This window comes from Calonectris borealis, chromosome 12 (assembly GCF_964195595.1).
Source record: "Calonectris borealis chromosome 12, bCalBor7.hap1.2, whole genome shotgun sequence".
NCBI lineage: Eukaryota > Metazoa > Chordata > Aves > Procellariiformes > Procellariidae > Calonectris > Calonectris borealis.
The window spans coordinates 5,469,048-5,485,011 of NC_134323.1; the positions used below are offsets into that span (position 1 = coordinate 5,469,048).

Here is a 15,964-nt window from a genome sequence, read left to right on the forward strand (position 1 = left end):
ATGGGAAAAGTTCAACTAAACAAATTAATTCTTTCAAAGTTGAGGATCACTATAAACAACAGACTACTCAGAAATTACAATCTCTTTTCTCAAAAATCACTAAACAATATTGACATTTCTTGAAAAAAGAAACAAAGGAAGAGAAAGAAAAAAGTCAAAGACATATTATTTCTTCTTTTTATCTGAAACCTATCTGAAGTTCTCTCTGCAGCTCAGAGCCAAGAAACTGGGAACCCAGAAAGCACAATCTGCTCAAAGACCTGTCTCCAAAGCATTTCATTTGTGACTTTCTTGCAGCATGCCAGAGGGCTGTCAGGGACTTGAGTTCACAAACTGGCAAACAAACAACCCCACAAACCTCTGTAGGTGGAATCTACTTGGATGCCATCAGAGTGTCGTCAAAATTATTGTAACTGAAGAACACCTGAATTCTAACAAATTAGCAGTTTTTAGAGAAAACGTATGCCTCTGGAAAAGTTCAGACTAAAACTAGTAACAACACCCACTGTTACGCTGAAAACCATTCATGAAGTGCTTTCAATTCAAACAGTTTTGGTGTTAAAATTATGCTGCCCTCTCAACCTTAACACAACATTCAGGAATATTTATCAAAAATTTCTGTAAAATCACTCCTGGGTTATCGTTTTGTAAGGTAGCTGAAAGAGACTAAAAAACCATACATATCTAGGTGACCTGAAGCATCACCAAGCAAAAAACCGTCATAGACAAAATTAGAAGAGAACAGGAATAGAGAACTACAAGATGCTCGTTAACTTGGAGTCTGTATTTTCAACAATATCTATTCTTTCAGGAAATTTGGCTTCAGTCATCTTAACACAGCATGAGGAGAAATTATCAAGCTTCATCCTTCCATCATATAAATATAATTTCTCTTTAAGAGATCAATATTTGCACACCTGAAACCTGATACCCCAAATTCATACTAATTTTGGAAAATGCTCTTCTGACCATAATGACAGACTCTCAGACTGAAAAGAATACAGTGAGTGAGGTTTAATGGTATTCTTTTTATTACTGAAAAAAGATATGTTCTAAAACTTTTACTTTACCTTGCAACAAGTCTGAAACTTTAAAACTGAGAAAAGTCTAATAAGAATTCAGAAAAATGACTGAATTTATCCTAGTTGTAAGAACCGTGTCTTCTTTTTATGAATTTTATAAGCAACTGTTAACAAAAGTTCACACCCAAGACAGCAGGTAGCATCACAAACTTGGGGGGAAAAAAAAAAACCAGAAAAACAGTTTATATAGGGAATAGGCAGACAAGTGTTATGAAACATGACTGAATTCCCACTGAGAAGGTTTAGATGGGAGGCTTATTTTCTATTTGCATAAGGTTTGCAGATAGGTGAAGTTGAAAAGCTTGAAAAAACGCTCCAAAACAAACAAAAAGAACATAGGAAAAAGCAATTTCCTACATGAACATATGAGGGTTAAATTGCATAGAGCCAAGGGCCACAGAACAATATCATCTCTGGACATTCCAATATTTAAATATCACAATCACTTTCAAGAAGAACTGCAACAGAAAACAAACCTAAACACTTCCACCACCCCATTCAGTGCCCATTCATTGTGGTGTGTTTTATGTAGAAAACACAGCATTAAAAGTATTACATTTTGATTTGCACCTTTATTCAAACCCTTGGCAAATCTTTCATTGTAGAGCTCCCCCTTGAAATTGCTTCCAACTGTCTCTAATCCTTTACGACTCTTAGAAAGAAGCCTGTAATTTTAATTTAAGAGTTTATAATTCATCTAAAACTGTAATTCTACAAAAATAGTTGAAGCTTCATGGATTGCATGTCTCAAAGGATATTTGAAAAATACATTCTAGGTCTTAAAAGATTACAGTAAAGATTTGCTTTTCTTTTTCTTCTAAAAATATATTAATTGAAAAGAAAAAGCACTCTTTGTTAAATTGGCCATTGTCCATTTGGCAGCAAAAGCTTTTATTCAGATACAGAACACTACATCCAGATTACTATTTTGGTTTTAGAGCCAAACCAAAACCGTTACTTTCCTTGGACACCCATGTCAAAACTACCATAGCACTCTCGTGGTTTTAGGTAAAATATAGTACATACGGAGTTAACATCAGTTTTACATGACTAAACACTGATCGGTGAGGTTTGGAAAACCAAAACACAGCCTCTCCAGTATTATGAATCACATAAAATATATATGCATATAAAAGTAGAAATATATGTATCAGTCCTGCTTTGGAAAACTACATGCAGGCAAGTTACTTGTCAGACAGTTCTCCTGAATTTGTGGCAAAGAGCGAGCCAACATGGTGTCTTTTCTGCCATGAAACAGTGGGCCCTCATCTTGCCACAAATTCAGGACAACTATGGCAGGGAGATCTCATTTCAATATCTATTACAAAAACAAAACCCCACAAAACTTATGTGAACTGTAAAATGCATATGAGAAGTGAATTTTTATTTTAAATCACCATTAATACCAACTTAGCAATGTATTTAGCGCCGTTTCAAGAACTGTCACACAATCCCTTCTCCTTCTTAAAACATTCTTGCCTTCCATATGGATGCTTACGAGATGCATATGCCAATTAACTAACTGCTAGGTAAGAAAGAAGTTTTGAGAATTGGACTACAATTTTCTGCTTACATGACTGTTCCTCTCCCAAAGCTTTCCCACATCTATGAAAAATGCTGTCACTTGCACAGACTATTTTTCTGAAGTCTGATCAAGCTTTTTGCGTCTTTATAAATTTTAAAACACTACAAATTATCCAAAATTAAAATAGTAATTCAAGAAATTGTATCAAGAAAAACTAATGAAGTCCAATACATGCTAGAGTGCTCTCCTGACCAAAGAGAATTTTCTCAATCAAAGCCTAATCACACACGTTAAAGCTATTCATATTTATCTGTATTAACAGGCTACCATTGTGCCACCAGTCACTGTGCAAATGTGGATGATTACTTGCACTTCAGGCAGTACAATGCTTAAATCAGATTCCCCAAACTACTGACAATATTGTAAAGGGCTTGTTTGCATTCAAAGGTACACAACTTGGTAACAGACATTTGGTGTTTGAATGCTGGAAAAAAAAAAAAAACACCTTCATTTTTCTGTCTGAGGTGGAGCACCTAAGAAACAATGACACTATTTCCTGCATACATGTATATGGCAAAATCCGTGTTTCTTTTAAATGGATTGTTTTATTCTTTTATTTCTACTACTTTCTGCCTGCCACTTCCCAATGAATCATCTGCCACCTTACGGCCAGATCCCATTATAGGGCTACTATAGCTGAGGCAAGATTTATTAAAAGAAATTAATCACATGCATGATTGTGTACAGGTGGCCAAAGCCACCTTGGAAAACAAAGTTATCAACTTGAAGTCTGTTTAAATAATTTGGAGGTCAGATTTTGACTTTACAGATGAAGTACTAAGAAGTCATAAGAATGTTAAGCAGATGATCTGATTAGTTGCAAATGCATACAATTATTTGACACAGAATCTGCAGCTACAGAAACTTCAGATAACACACCTTGTGTAAAACATAGTTACAAAATGGAGTCTTTATTTAATACAGATCCCTATTCCTCACACCTGCAGGAAAAAGGAAAGAAAAAAAAAAAACCCAAACAACACAAAACCATCTAAGGTACCTGGTGCTTTAATACATTTCTCCATGCAAGGCCTCTGTAAAGTTGGTAACTGACACAGAAAAACCTAAGGGTAAGGAGAGATTAAGGGACTTGCCAAAGTTTGCATGGAAATTCTGTGAGAGAAGCAGGCTTACAGCTCCTAAAACTAACACTATTGTTTTAACACCTGACCACCCTTCTACTACCAGATGCAGACTATTATCCTCTATGTGGACCCTCTTATCAGACAAGCTTCCCAGTGATTTCCTGCTATTTACAGACAGCAGACACATTTTGGAATTTGGATGCTACATATTCTATTTTAAATTGTGGAAGCAAGTTCATAGATCTTTCTGTCCCTCCCAGACAGACTTCTGCCATCCTGTTCTTTTCTCAGAAACATCCCTCCAGCACAGAATCTCAGCACAGTCCTCTCCACTGCTTGCAACTACTGCCAGTTCGTCTCTTTTCTCTCCGATCCTGTTCTTCTCAGCCCATGTCCCTGTTCTGTCCACACCTCACTGTATGCCTTCCTCCAGACAGCTGAATTACCTGGGCACCAACAGCAGAAACACCGAAAGCCCTGTGCTTGCCTAGCCTTTGTCAAAAGAATGGAGTAATGGATACGTGTATGTATATACACTTAACTAATATATCTATAACTTATTACTTCTAGGTAAAGTACATCCCAGGAAAACACAAACCACAATGGAAAATGCTCTCAGAATTAGCAACAGGGGTTTATATCGTCTTTTCTATCTTCCTTCAAGTGTTCTTCCTGAACTTTTTAGACAGCTGTCTTTTTGTCATCTATTTCATGAAGCAGATAAAAGGTACAGTGGGGTTTAAAGCACTGGCAAAAGCTGATATTCTGAACATCACAAATATCTACAAACAAAAGTGAAATGGACTTGTGCTATTATTTTTCTTAACCACTATAAACAAATAAAGAATTTTTTTTTTAACCATATTACAGCGCAATTTTCAAAAGCACTAAAACGCTTTTCCATCATTTCTAATTCTACTTGTATCCAACTGCACACAATGCTTCAAGAGGAAAAAACCTAACCAAACTAATTTTACTGTAGGTATGTCAACAAAAAGCACCAGGAAGGTATGTCTCCTTCCCCAAGAAATTATGGGTCAATGGAATACTACTTTCATAACAGAAAGCTAGAGGGATGATCTGTCCCTAATTAAGAAATATTTTTAGTTTTTAAACAAGAAAAGTGCGCACAAACAAAACACAGAATGAATTAAAAGGCTGAACTAAAAATGTCTGGGATTTGCCAAACTTCATGATCAAAGTTTGGTAACAACAAATAAGTTTCTGGGGTTCGAAGTCTTAATAATCAAGGAATATAGCATTTGGATTAAATGTGGACTCAAAAAAAAAAAGAGGGGGTTAAACAACTCCAACACATTCAAGATGCTAGAGAGCAAAGAGGGTTCAAGTTAGTTTGTGGAAATAGAAGCAGATTAAATATCTAGAAATAGTTTAATGAGCCACTATATACATGTGGAAGTGTTTCCATTAAATACTTATCTTTAACCACAAGCCAACCTCTGCAATGTGTGCACCCTACTTCTGGTTGGTTATGAAAATTATTTTTTGATGCTTCTTGAACTATAATTTGCTGAGGGTGGGGAGGGGTATAAGATTCCAAGTTCATCTTCATGCTGTTTTAAAACCCTAACCTTCAAGCAAGAGCTTGATCTATGGGAAACAGCTGCAGAAAAGTAAATCTCCCTTTGAAAAAGTCCAGAATGTATTTTTGTTAAGTATGTTTTGAAGTCATGGTAGGAAAATTAGTGAAAATTGTAAATCTGCTTGCAAACCTGGTCGTGTCTAACTCAAAGATTAGGGGAAAGATTCCAATTTAATAGTAAGACCATGACAACCCTAGTTAAGCATGCTCTAGGACAGAGCAGATGGGGCCCTTTGCTCACCTCCACGCGTTTTGGATTTATTGCATGCACCCAACACGTTTCATATTAGACACCCCTCGACTGTGTACTTGAGACAGCAGGGTTCAGTATGCACTTCCTCTGCAGACCAATATATTATTCTAAATTGAGCTAAAGTGTTTCCGTTTCATGAGTGATACAAAGTTCAGATTTGAGTTTTTAGGCAGCAGATTTGCAGTCATTCACCAGATCTTTTTTCTTCATATTAGGAAAAGTAAGCCTTAAAAAAAAAAAAAAAATCTGTCTTACTGAAAGTAATTTTGGATTTTGTTTGGTTTTGTTTAAACAAAACACATTTATATTATTGTAATAGCTTACTTGAAGGATGGATATGATCACCTAATGTTTAGTACTAACATACATTTAAATAACGGCTTATGATTTCATCTGAAGAGGACTGCTGAGAATGCAGGTGTAAATTTATATTTTAAGACTGCATTTTACTAAAATTCTACCCAGAATAAGAAAAAACATTTTACAGAGCCAATGAAGAGAGGAACATAAACATTACTAAATGTCTACTAGAAATGCTAAAAAACACCCCCAATGTTTTTGTTACTTTGATATACCCATTGATCAGGATTACAAGTTACTGTAATTGCACATTGCTATTAGAAATATTAAGTTACCACATTTTCTTATCTAAGATTTGTGTGTACAGTATTAGGAAATAGTTGGGGCATTACAGGTACAGGAATTGATAAGACCTGACTTTTTAATTATAAAGAACATACTGAATTTGACATTTCAATATTTTACAACATTCATATAAAGCAGCAAGCACTATACCATTTCAACAATTGGAAGAACAGACCTACAGAGTTGCTGAGTATTTTGCTAGAGCTGGATAAGTCAATGGTAGTCAGAAATAGTACACAGTCCCACCAATCAGCCCCTGTACATCAACAGCTACCACTAGCTGCAGTACTCTTATCTTTTTTTTATATTTTCTAGACGCCTTGCATACTGCTGCCACTGCTTTAAAATAATGCCAGCAAGAAGACTCTGCTTACAGAAATGAGTTTCTAGAATGTATGATGTATAAAGGCACAAGATAAATGAATCTAAAATTGGCTTCTTTATTGTCAAGTTACTTTTTATACAAAGTTTTCATATTTTATCTTTTAGATGGCATCCTCAAGATGCCTCGTCTTAAAAATCAGTTTAAAAAAATCTGAACAGTAAAAAATACTCTAAAACTGTATACATCCACTTACATTGTCTTTTACTTCAAGTGAAAATGATAAAGGTAGTTCTGCTGTACATAGAAACCTAATAAAAGGGCCAATTTGAGAATACTCTCTCCGACTGTATAAAATAGTATTTTTTTTAAAGTAATTGAGAAAAAAAAATACAAAGGCTATGGAAATGCAGAAGAGATTATCAAACACCTGGCCTACAGAGCTCAAATCTGTAGCTCTCCACAAAGTATTAACAAGAAAGTGATTTACATGTCATCTTCAAAAGAATGTTTAATATATCCCTTGTTTCCATCTAAACACGATCATAATGTTATGTGTTAATTAAACTAACTTTCTGACCCACCCTTCATATAGCATCCCTGATAATACTTTAGTTACTGTATATAAATTCCATCGGGGAATAAAAAAACATCCTTATGATCTGGTAACTCAGTCAACTACAATCTACAGTATTTAGCAATAAAAATACTGAAGTTAGACCCCTTCTTTTATTACTTGCCTTCTGAATCTGTTGCCCAGCAAAGCTGAGCATGCACAAAGTTTCCAGTCAGGAAGGATTAGATAAGAACTTTACTTGATGCCCGAACTGTTATTGCACAAAAATGGATTAATAATTCCCTTTCCAGGTATGTTTAGTTGCCACTTAAACTTCACTTTCATATAAGAAATGTCTCCGTTTCCCTCCAGGCTGCTACTCTATATCCTCGCAAATACAGAAAAGGGATGCACATCCACACCACTGTGCCAAAGGATCTCACATCTTACCAGTTGATCTTTTCATGTCTAAACACACTTAAAAGAACAGACAGTCCAGTTCTTTTACACAAGATACTTCACTGATGACAGTGCACAGGATTTGATGAGGTAACTAAGAACAAGGAATGGTATATGTTTATTAAGATTGCCCACAAATGTATTGCTTGTAGTAAGGAAACTGTTTCATATTTGTTGGAAGATAAAAAGTGAAAGGTAAAAGTGAAAAGACTGCTCAGCCCAGCAAGTTGGCAGTGCGACAGGTCATTCTAGGGACGTTCCATGGTGTCTACCTTGGACAAACACATAAACAGGGAACACTGCAAGTACTCTCACTCTTCGAAGATGATGTCTGTCAAGCTAAGTCACTAAATAGGCAAACATGGTGATGTCAGAAGCGTTGTTCATGTTTTGAATTGTGTGATTTATAACTAAATTTTTTTAAACAAAATGATAACTAAGAGAAACACAAGCCAAAAGAGAAAGAAACAGATTTTGTGTCAACAAACCCTTGCCACAGTTCTTACCTCATTTCGTTCAAAGGAAAAACCTTAGTGCGTGAGCTCAGCTGCTCAAGTAAATGAACTCAATTTAAATTTTTTCTTTAATCCTCTACACTTTAGACATTGAGACCCACTCTTGGAGTGTGTCAGCTCTGTTCATTATGATCTTAGTATAATCCCATTACTAGAAAACAGTATGTTTGAATAACACATGGAAAAGTGCAGCAGGAGAGAAGTGTCATATCTAAAACTGGTTATCAATAAAACATCCACGATTGGCATAATAGTTGAAACTTCAAGAGCCATGGTACCAGAAAACTTTAAGACTGCTACAGTCATAGCTTATCCAATGCATAGCCACGCTATAAGCCAAACTCAAGAACAGGAATTTTTTTTGTTGAACGTAACAGATGCAGATGCTCACAGTTACTCAGTAAAACTGCATTAAGAACAGAAAAAGGAATCGGCATCTACAGATACAAGGATGGGACAGATACAGCTCAACTTCTCACAAGATCTGGGGAAATTCTGCTTATGGCCTGAAGCCTGACTTGGACTAGCAATTCTGACTGCACAACAGACAGAAAAGGCTCAAAAAGAAATTTCCTTTCTTAGCTGTGAAGTGAAGGAAACATTAGGAACAAAAAAGTTCCCCAAAATACACTGGAAGTGGGTAGGTTAGGAGGAATTTATTATTATACACTCTAGCCAGATCTCATGTCTTTCTAAACAAGGGAAGTCCTTGTGAAAGGAAGATATGATAATCTATATTAAAATAAGTGTCATTTTCTCTGTTTTCAACAGAAAGTTCACCTTCTTAGCCCTTGAAAATTACCAAGCATCAAGTAGAAGTCTCCTTGGTGAAGTGGTATTGCTAATCCAGGGGTCTCTATGTCCCATGCTACCTTCAAGCCTACGTGCCAAACAGCTGGGTCTCTTCCCTTCGGTTTCTGTTCATTACTTTCCTCCACGGCTGAACCTTTAAAGAGAGAGGGAAAAACACCACAAAGACGACAGACAAGGTGAGAACCATAAAATACAAAATCTGGTCTAACAATAGAGACTTCACGATATCCCACATTGGTACAATCTTAATAGGCTTAAACTTTCTATAATCTCAATTTGGTATAATCGTCATCTCCAAATTCAAAAGTACGTAACAGGTAAAAAAAAAGAAAAGTCATAAGAGATCAAAAATTTTTTGCAACCCACTTTACTAAGATGAAAACTTAACGTTAACTACAAAGTAAAGGCAAATCAAGGCAAAGTTTGTAATGGACTCAAGTTTTTCTGAAGTTCTAAAGTACATGTAATGACAGTTTTAGTTAATCTTCACTCAATATTTTTTTTTTTTTTTACATTACTAAAACTATAAGCATAGAAGAAAAAAGAAAAAAATGCAGCAACACCGATATAAAAACAGGTAACTTCTGAAAGAATTTCAAGTCATAAACTGCCAAAGCATTTTAGGAACAATTTAATTTGTTTACATACTTGCAATTTCACCAGATCATAAACTGAGGCAAAGTAAGGTGAAATAATGGGCACAAAACACAATCTAGACCAACAAAGTTGAGCGAATCTTGGAATCGTATCTGTCATTCTTTCCTCAAAATTATTAGTCAAACATGCTAGATGACATGTGCAAGAGCCAACGAAGCTTCAATACATTTGTCACAACATTTTTCTTATCATTAAGCAACATGAATATGTTGAGCTTGGGGAAAAAATAATCCACTACATAGAAATAGTATTTAGAGCTTAATCCCTCAAAACTATTTTCATAGGCTTACTTCACTGCAGTATAAATTGAAAGATACAGTCAGCATTTATAACAAGGTATTTGGGAGCTATGGTATAACAGTTTTATGGCTAAAGTAACAGAGCATTTTGACAGAGGGAGGATGAAGTTTTAATAAGCAGTTGGCACAGAATGGCAGTGAACAGTTAGAAATCATCAACTATGTAGCATGCCTAATTATTGCTTATAAGTAGTAACTGTGTGTGTACATTTCACTGTCCATTTCAAATGTGCTTTCATGTAATAATTTTTAAAACTTTTGTCTTAATTTAATTCTAAAATAAAAATACTAAAATAAAGATTTATAACTCTTATTATAGTATGCATATATAAAAAGTAACCTTGAACTCACACCTTCAAAATATTCAAGTCATTCATCTCACATGGTTACTGCAACATTTGTTTCGTTAGGAGTAGCCTTTAATAATTAATAAATTGTCTTAATTTTCTATGTCAATTAAATATTGCCTAAATTCAGGAAGCAGAGAGTCAAAATCTTTTAAAAAGCCAATCTAAAGTTCTTAGTTAAAACTCCTACTGTAAATTCAGTATTCCCTCCCTCCACTGCTGCAGTTCTCATCCAACTGAAGCTTTGGCTCAGGAGCAGCTCTAGGCCTTTCTATCAAGGAGCACACAAATGAGAAAACAAGAGCTAGCAAATACTCAGAAAAATCAATACTAAAGTCTTCAAGGGGCTTTCATATTTTCTGCCCTGTTCAGATAAATCGTAACTTAATTTAAGAAAAATGTTTTCTGAAAACTGCAAATAGGATGGCTTTCAAGGCATTTTTAATGCAATACATCATGGATATTATAAAAAGAGGTAACCTTTCTGGGTTAACTCTCTCTGTTATGCTGCTTTCCCATTCACTTTGGCAGCAGCACTGTTCACAATATGGCACCAATAAAATATAGAACTACAATCAGAGACAGCAATTTCAATCAAAGTTTCCTGGGGTCTCCTCATAAATCCAGCACCTTTGGAATGTGCTCGTTAAAATGACTTATTTTTTGCAGTTTGATAAATTTTTTATTGCTTAAGTACAGAGTTCAAATGTAGCTCACAGTCTCCTTTTCTCTATATTCTCAATTATTGCACCTTATAATTATCAGCAGCAATTGAAACTGATTGCTCCTACCGTGTTATTTTGGTAACAAATGGAAGCAAGCTGCTACTAGCTTTTAAATGCAAGCTATTCTGAAAGTGAAAGCAAGGAAAAAAAAAAAAGACACCTTAACATTTGGTGTGTGTCTCTAGGTAGCACTGACAAAACTTTTACGTAAAAAGAAGTTGTTATTAAAGTCTGTATGTCACACCCCAAGCATGATTGAATGCTGTGTATTCATTGATACAGTTCCCATTTAAGTGAAAACATTTGGATGCATCTAAACCATAGGTATTTGAGAGTAAATCATGTGGATCTTGCACATACACAGCACCTTAAGAACATGTATTTATTTTGGAGTAGACCATACAGAAATGGTAAAATGTAGCAGTATTTAATGGAAATATAATAAAACTATCTGCAAATTTGAATTCTGTTCATTAAAGATTTATAGAATTTGGCCTGCAAGAAACCTTTACATTTGCATCCCAAATGAAATGGTGCAACCAGGTAACAAGCTTACCACAACATAACAACAAAACCTCATCAAAGCTGTAATTAAGGTAGAACCATGAAAGAAAGAATGTAGCTTCAGAAAATTGGCCACAACATTATGCTTCTAACTAGACAGCTCAAATTTCAGAGATGTTCCAGCTCTAAGACCCGATCTTATCGGGTTTGGGTCATGGTTAGGTTCAGAACAACACAAAACTTGTTTTCCTGGATCTAGTTTGGTTATTGTTGCACAGCACAGAAAGTAAAAGCAGCCTTGAAAGGTTTCTTTGCTATTTGGCACCAAAATCTTCACGAAGAGTTTGAGAGTTTTTTGACACTCTGAAACCTAAATGTTCTCTATTCAAGTCAAATAGTAATGCCAAACTATACATCCTAAACGTAATCTTAAATCAAACTGATTTCACAGAAGATAGAATCACTGCCAAGACATTGCTAAAAACAAGCAGGACTGTAAACATCTACTTTGTCATTAAATCCAGCTGACCATTGTTATATAGATACAGAAAAAAGAATTTTTTTTTTTCTTACAGATTGATTGATTTTTCCAGAATTAAAAATAATTTGGGCACGTGTTCAGCGATTAATGAAATATATACATTATTACTGTCTTCCATAGCAATTTATATATGTTATATGCAAAAAGTGAAAAAAGCAGAGCATGCGTTGCTTTTCAACTGCTGGTGGGAAAGAATGAGTATCTACCCAGAGTTATTTCTTCTACCTTATTACTGAAAAGCCATAGCTTAAGGGGTTAATTTAACTGTACTAACATTTTAACTTTGCTTGCAACTGACATTCACAACAATAAAAATCGGAGGATTTGCCAACATTGTTCTTATCAATTCATATTTGGAATACTGTGTCCAAATATATCAAGAACAAAAGCACTAAAATAAGACAAAGAATATTCTGTCATCCCTTCATTCTTGAAGAAGAAACTTTATTTGATCAAATCAGTGAGAGCATGGTTAAAAAAAAAAACCAAACAACCAAACCTCCCACAACAGTTAATTCAAATGGTGAATTCTTTTCAGAAAACACAGATTCAAATCTATTATTGTAAGAGTAATTGGATCATTAAAAATTTGTGATTCTCTCAGAAAATAATTTCAACTGGCCAGAACCTACAAGTTACAGATGTGACCATTTCACTCACATATTAATTTCTTAAGCAGTAATATATATTTTTCTACATACCATTTCTATTCTTTCAACAAGCAATATTTCTACCATATTATTGACATTAGAAGCCATTTAATATAATTGTTCTCATCCTGTACAAACATCTACTCCATGACTTTTATCCATTAAGCAACATAAAGAGGATTATTGGTCAAATACAAATTTGGATTGACTTCAATTCTGAACAACTTTCGTAGTTACAGGATTTTTTTTTTTAACCTAGTGAGGAAACAAACATCTGTAGTGAATCTCAATTATTTTTATTCGCAATTACTGTAGAAATGAAATAGCAGTCATTAGGTTTAGTGCTAGGATATTGCTTCTAACATTGCAGTGTGAAAAAATACAAACAGCATTTTACAAAAGAAACAAGCATAAAAGCTCCTTCAAAAATCAGTCATTACTGCAACTAACTGTAAGTTTGTTAAACCTTTCAACATTACCTTGTCAGCGAACAGAGCCAGTTGTTTAGTACTTCAAGAGATTTATACAGCAAGTAGGCCTTACAGCAAGAAGACAAATGACACTGTAAAGAATCTAGAGAAAACTACTCATCGAACCTCAAATATAGTTTGTGGGAAATCCAGGTAAGAGAAAGATGGACACTTCCAGTGACTACATTATTTTCCATCTCCTTTAAGTTGGTAACTGAAACAAAGTCTCTACTTCAAAGAACATCTTTAGAACCAACTAGGGCTCTGCTAAGCAATAAAACTTCCTACAAAACTTACAAAGACCTGAGGGAAAACTGTTCATTAGGAAATTTTCATGGATAAAATCCAATTTTTGAAAATGCCCTTATTTCACCAGTATTTGGATTGCAATTCACTTTTATAAATAGAGCAGGAAATAAAAATGGGTTATTAGCTTACTATATTAAAATCCTGAACAAGTTTTTACCTTAATGCTCTCATGTGATAGGATATTTGTAAGCTAATGTGTTATTAAAAATCCCAAATTGGTCAAAATTTGGAATTCTTGTTCCATGGTAAATCCTGAAAAGTAAATTAATTCCGAATAGTGTTAGTCACAGTATAATTGAACACACATTCTGTAATGTATTCAGTTCTGCATATGCACCATGACTACCACTCATGCACTTTCATGCAGTATACACATCAAAATGAAACTTCCCAAATTTTTGTAAGAATCTATTCTTATCACTTGATAACCTACTTTTAACCTAGTGTAATGTAATGCATTTTATTTTAATGTAAATAAAAGCAAATACTATTAAGATGAGCATTAAGCAAAACATCTATCTTGTTTTGTCGTTAGAAATGTACCTCATTTGCATTTGCTTTGAAACAGTTTGACACTGGAAACAAGAAAATAAACAGTGATACTAATTAGAATATCAGCTTGTTCCAATATCTTTATGTTGGCTCTCAAATTTCTTTTCTGGCATATTAAAAACTGCTTCTACTCCAATTAATACTGATCAAAGTTTCAAACATTAAATTTTCATTATGGCATCAAACACTGAACAAGTGAACAAGAATTACAGCAGCATCTGTTTTAATACTATTTAATCAAATAAGTAGGTACCAAACAAATAATGATATAAAAATGCAAATTAAAGTAAAAAGAAAACCATACAACCTGAGCTGCGCATCTCTAAACAGTCTGACAAACAGCTGCCATAATGGAGTTAAGATTGCTTGACTCCTAGGGCTCCTGCTGTTCAAAATCTGAAAACCTGGGGATTCTACATTAGTGGCAGGATAGACTGATACCAGCCATGAAGCTTGGGAAGCCCTAGCTTCCCCATGCTACTGGGCTGCCACAGATCCTCAGTGTTTGGACTACCACAGAGACCAGTGAGAATTTGAGGAATAGAGAGCTCACAAAAAAATGTGCAAGACCTAGCAGAAAAGAGAATCAAGCTAGTGTTAACAAAAATCAACATGCTTAATTTATGTTTGAATTTCCCACAGAATCAGTGTTTTCTCCCAGAAAATTACTAATCCATCTCATCGACGTCTTCTAAAGAAAAATTGTTCCATCAAAAAATTTCTGACCACCTCTATTTTTTTTATTATGTATTCTATAATGATTCTGTGATGGTCTTTATACACTACAGTGAGAATTCAATGCCAACTCAATACTAAATGAGTTAATGGAGTAAGTACTAATAAAAGATACTGGCATAAAAAGCAAATATATTCATGGAAAATGGGAAGAGGAGTCAAGATACGATTCTACAAAGATTTAACAACAATCTTCAAAAAGATGTGGAGCTTCTTCACGCTCCACAGTTACAGAGAGCTTGGTAAGAGATCTAGTAAACATTAACAGTCTTTGTGAACTGCAGAAACCATCAACACATACAAGTGATATGGAAAGAATAATATTATAAGCACTGGTAAGTTTATAACCACCAGCATTTGAAAGCTATAAAGAGGAAATCAGAAGAGCAAAAAGACAATCTATTTATTTCTCTAAAATCAAGTAGACTAATTACTCCTCTTGGATGCGCTGGGTAGAAAATTTCAACACACACAAGTATTTACTGTCACTTTAATTACAATGTCATATTCATAAACTATAAACAGGTTCCATTTCCTCCAATTTATGAGTAAGTGGGCCACCTATAAATAAGGCTTCACTTTAGGGATATACAACGACAACCACAACCTGAACACAGACAGATGCAAGTGAATTGTTTTCACATAAAGGTATACTACAGGACATTTCCTCATGATGCTCAGGAGCCGTGCTATTAATTTCCCTTAAAAATTTCCCTTAAATTCCCTCTAAAGTTCATGAAACCAACTTGAGCCATGCTCAAGAGCTACCAAGTGGAATTCAACTTTGTTCAGATTTAGATCTGGGTACATAAATAATTTTCTTCCCAAAAAAGTGTCTTTTACACTATCTCCAGCTACACTGAGGTTTTAATATCGCCACCTCCTGCCAAGAGACTTCCCCCCCTCACCCCCCCAATATATAATCAAAAACTTTTGGAATCATTGCAAAAATACAAAAATTTTATGTAATTTTTTTTTTAATGTAAATTATAATGATAAATTTATTCACTGGAAAGCTCTTAGCTTTTTTAAGCTTTCATGTCTATTTTTAAATCCTTCAGGAAAAAATATAATCTTTTAAGTGTATTTATGAAAAAATCTTGTATGTGGCAAAAACATTAATTACGTATAGATATCACAATAACTTTTGGTCTAAATATATAAAATATTTCTTTCTACCCTCATCAATCAAATCTTGTATAGAATTTGCAGTGGTTTTAGAACAGCATAATTTTTACCTAACTTGCTGAACCTGAA

General features: G+C 34.5%; 1 protein-coding gene across 10 annotated transcripts in view; it reads right to left on the minus strand.

Moving 5' to 3' along the window:
- The window catches only part of FTO (FTO alpha-ketoglutarate dependent dioxygenase), a 258,747-nt gene that overhangs the window by 190,069 nt on the left and 52,714 nt on the right, over positions 1-15,964 (minus strand). For 9 of the 10 annotated variants that reach the window (XR_012675371.1, XM_075161131.1, XM_075161129.1 and 6 more), the window contains one exon: positions 8,908-9,051. The exons of the other annotated variant lie outside the window; for it this stretch is intronic. Coding sequence is in view for 8 of the 9 variants with exons in the window: in XM_075161131.1 (XP_075017232.1) it covers positions 8,908-9,051 (144 nt within the window). In the remaining variant the exon portion in view is untranslated. The remainder of the gene's footprint in view (positions 1-8,907; positions 9,052-15,964) is intronic. 10 annotated transcript variants of the gene reach the window in all.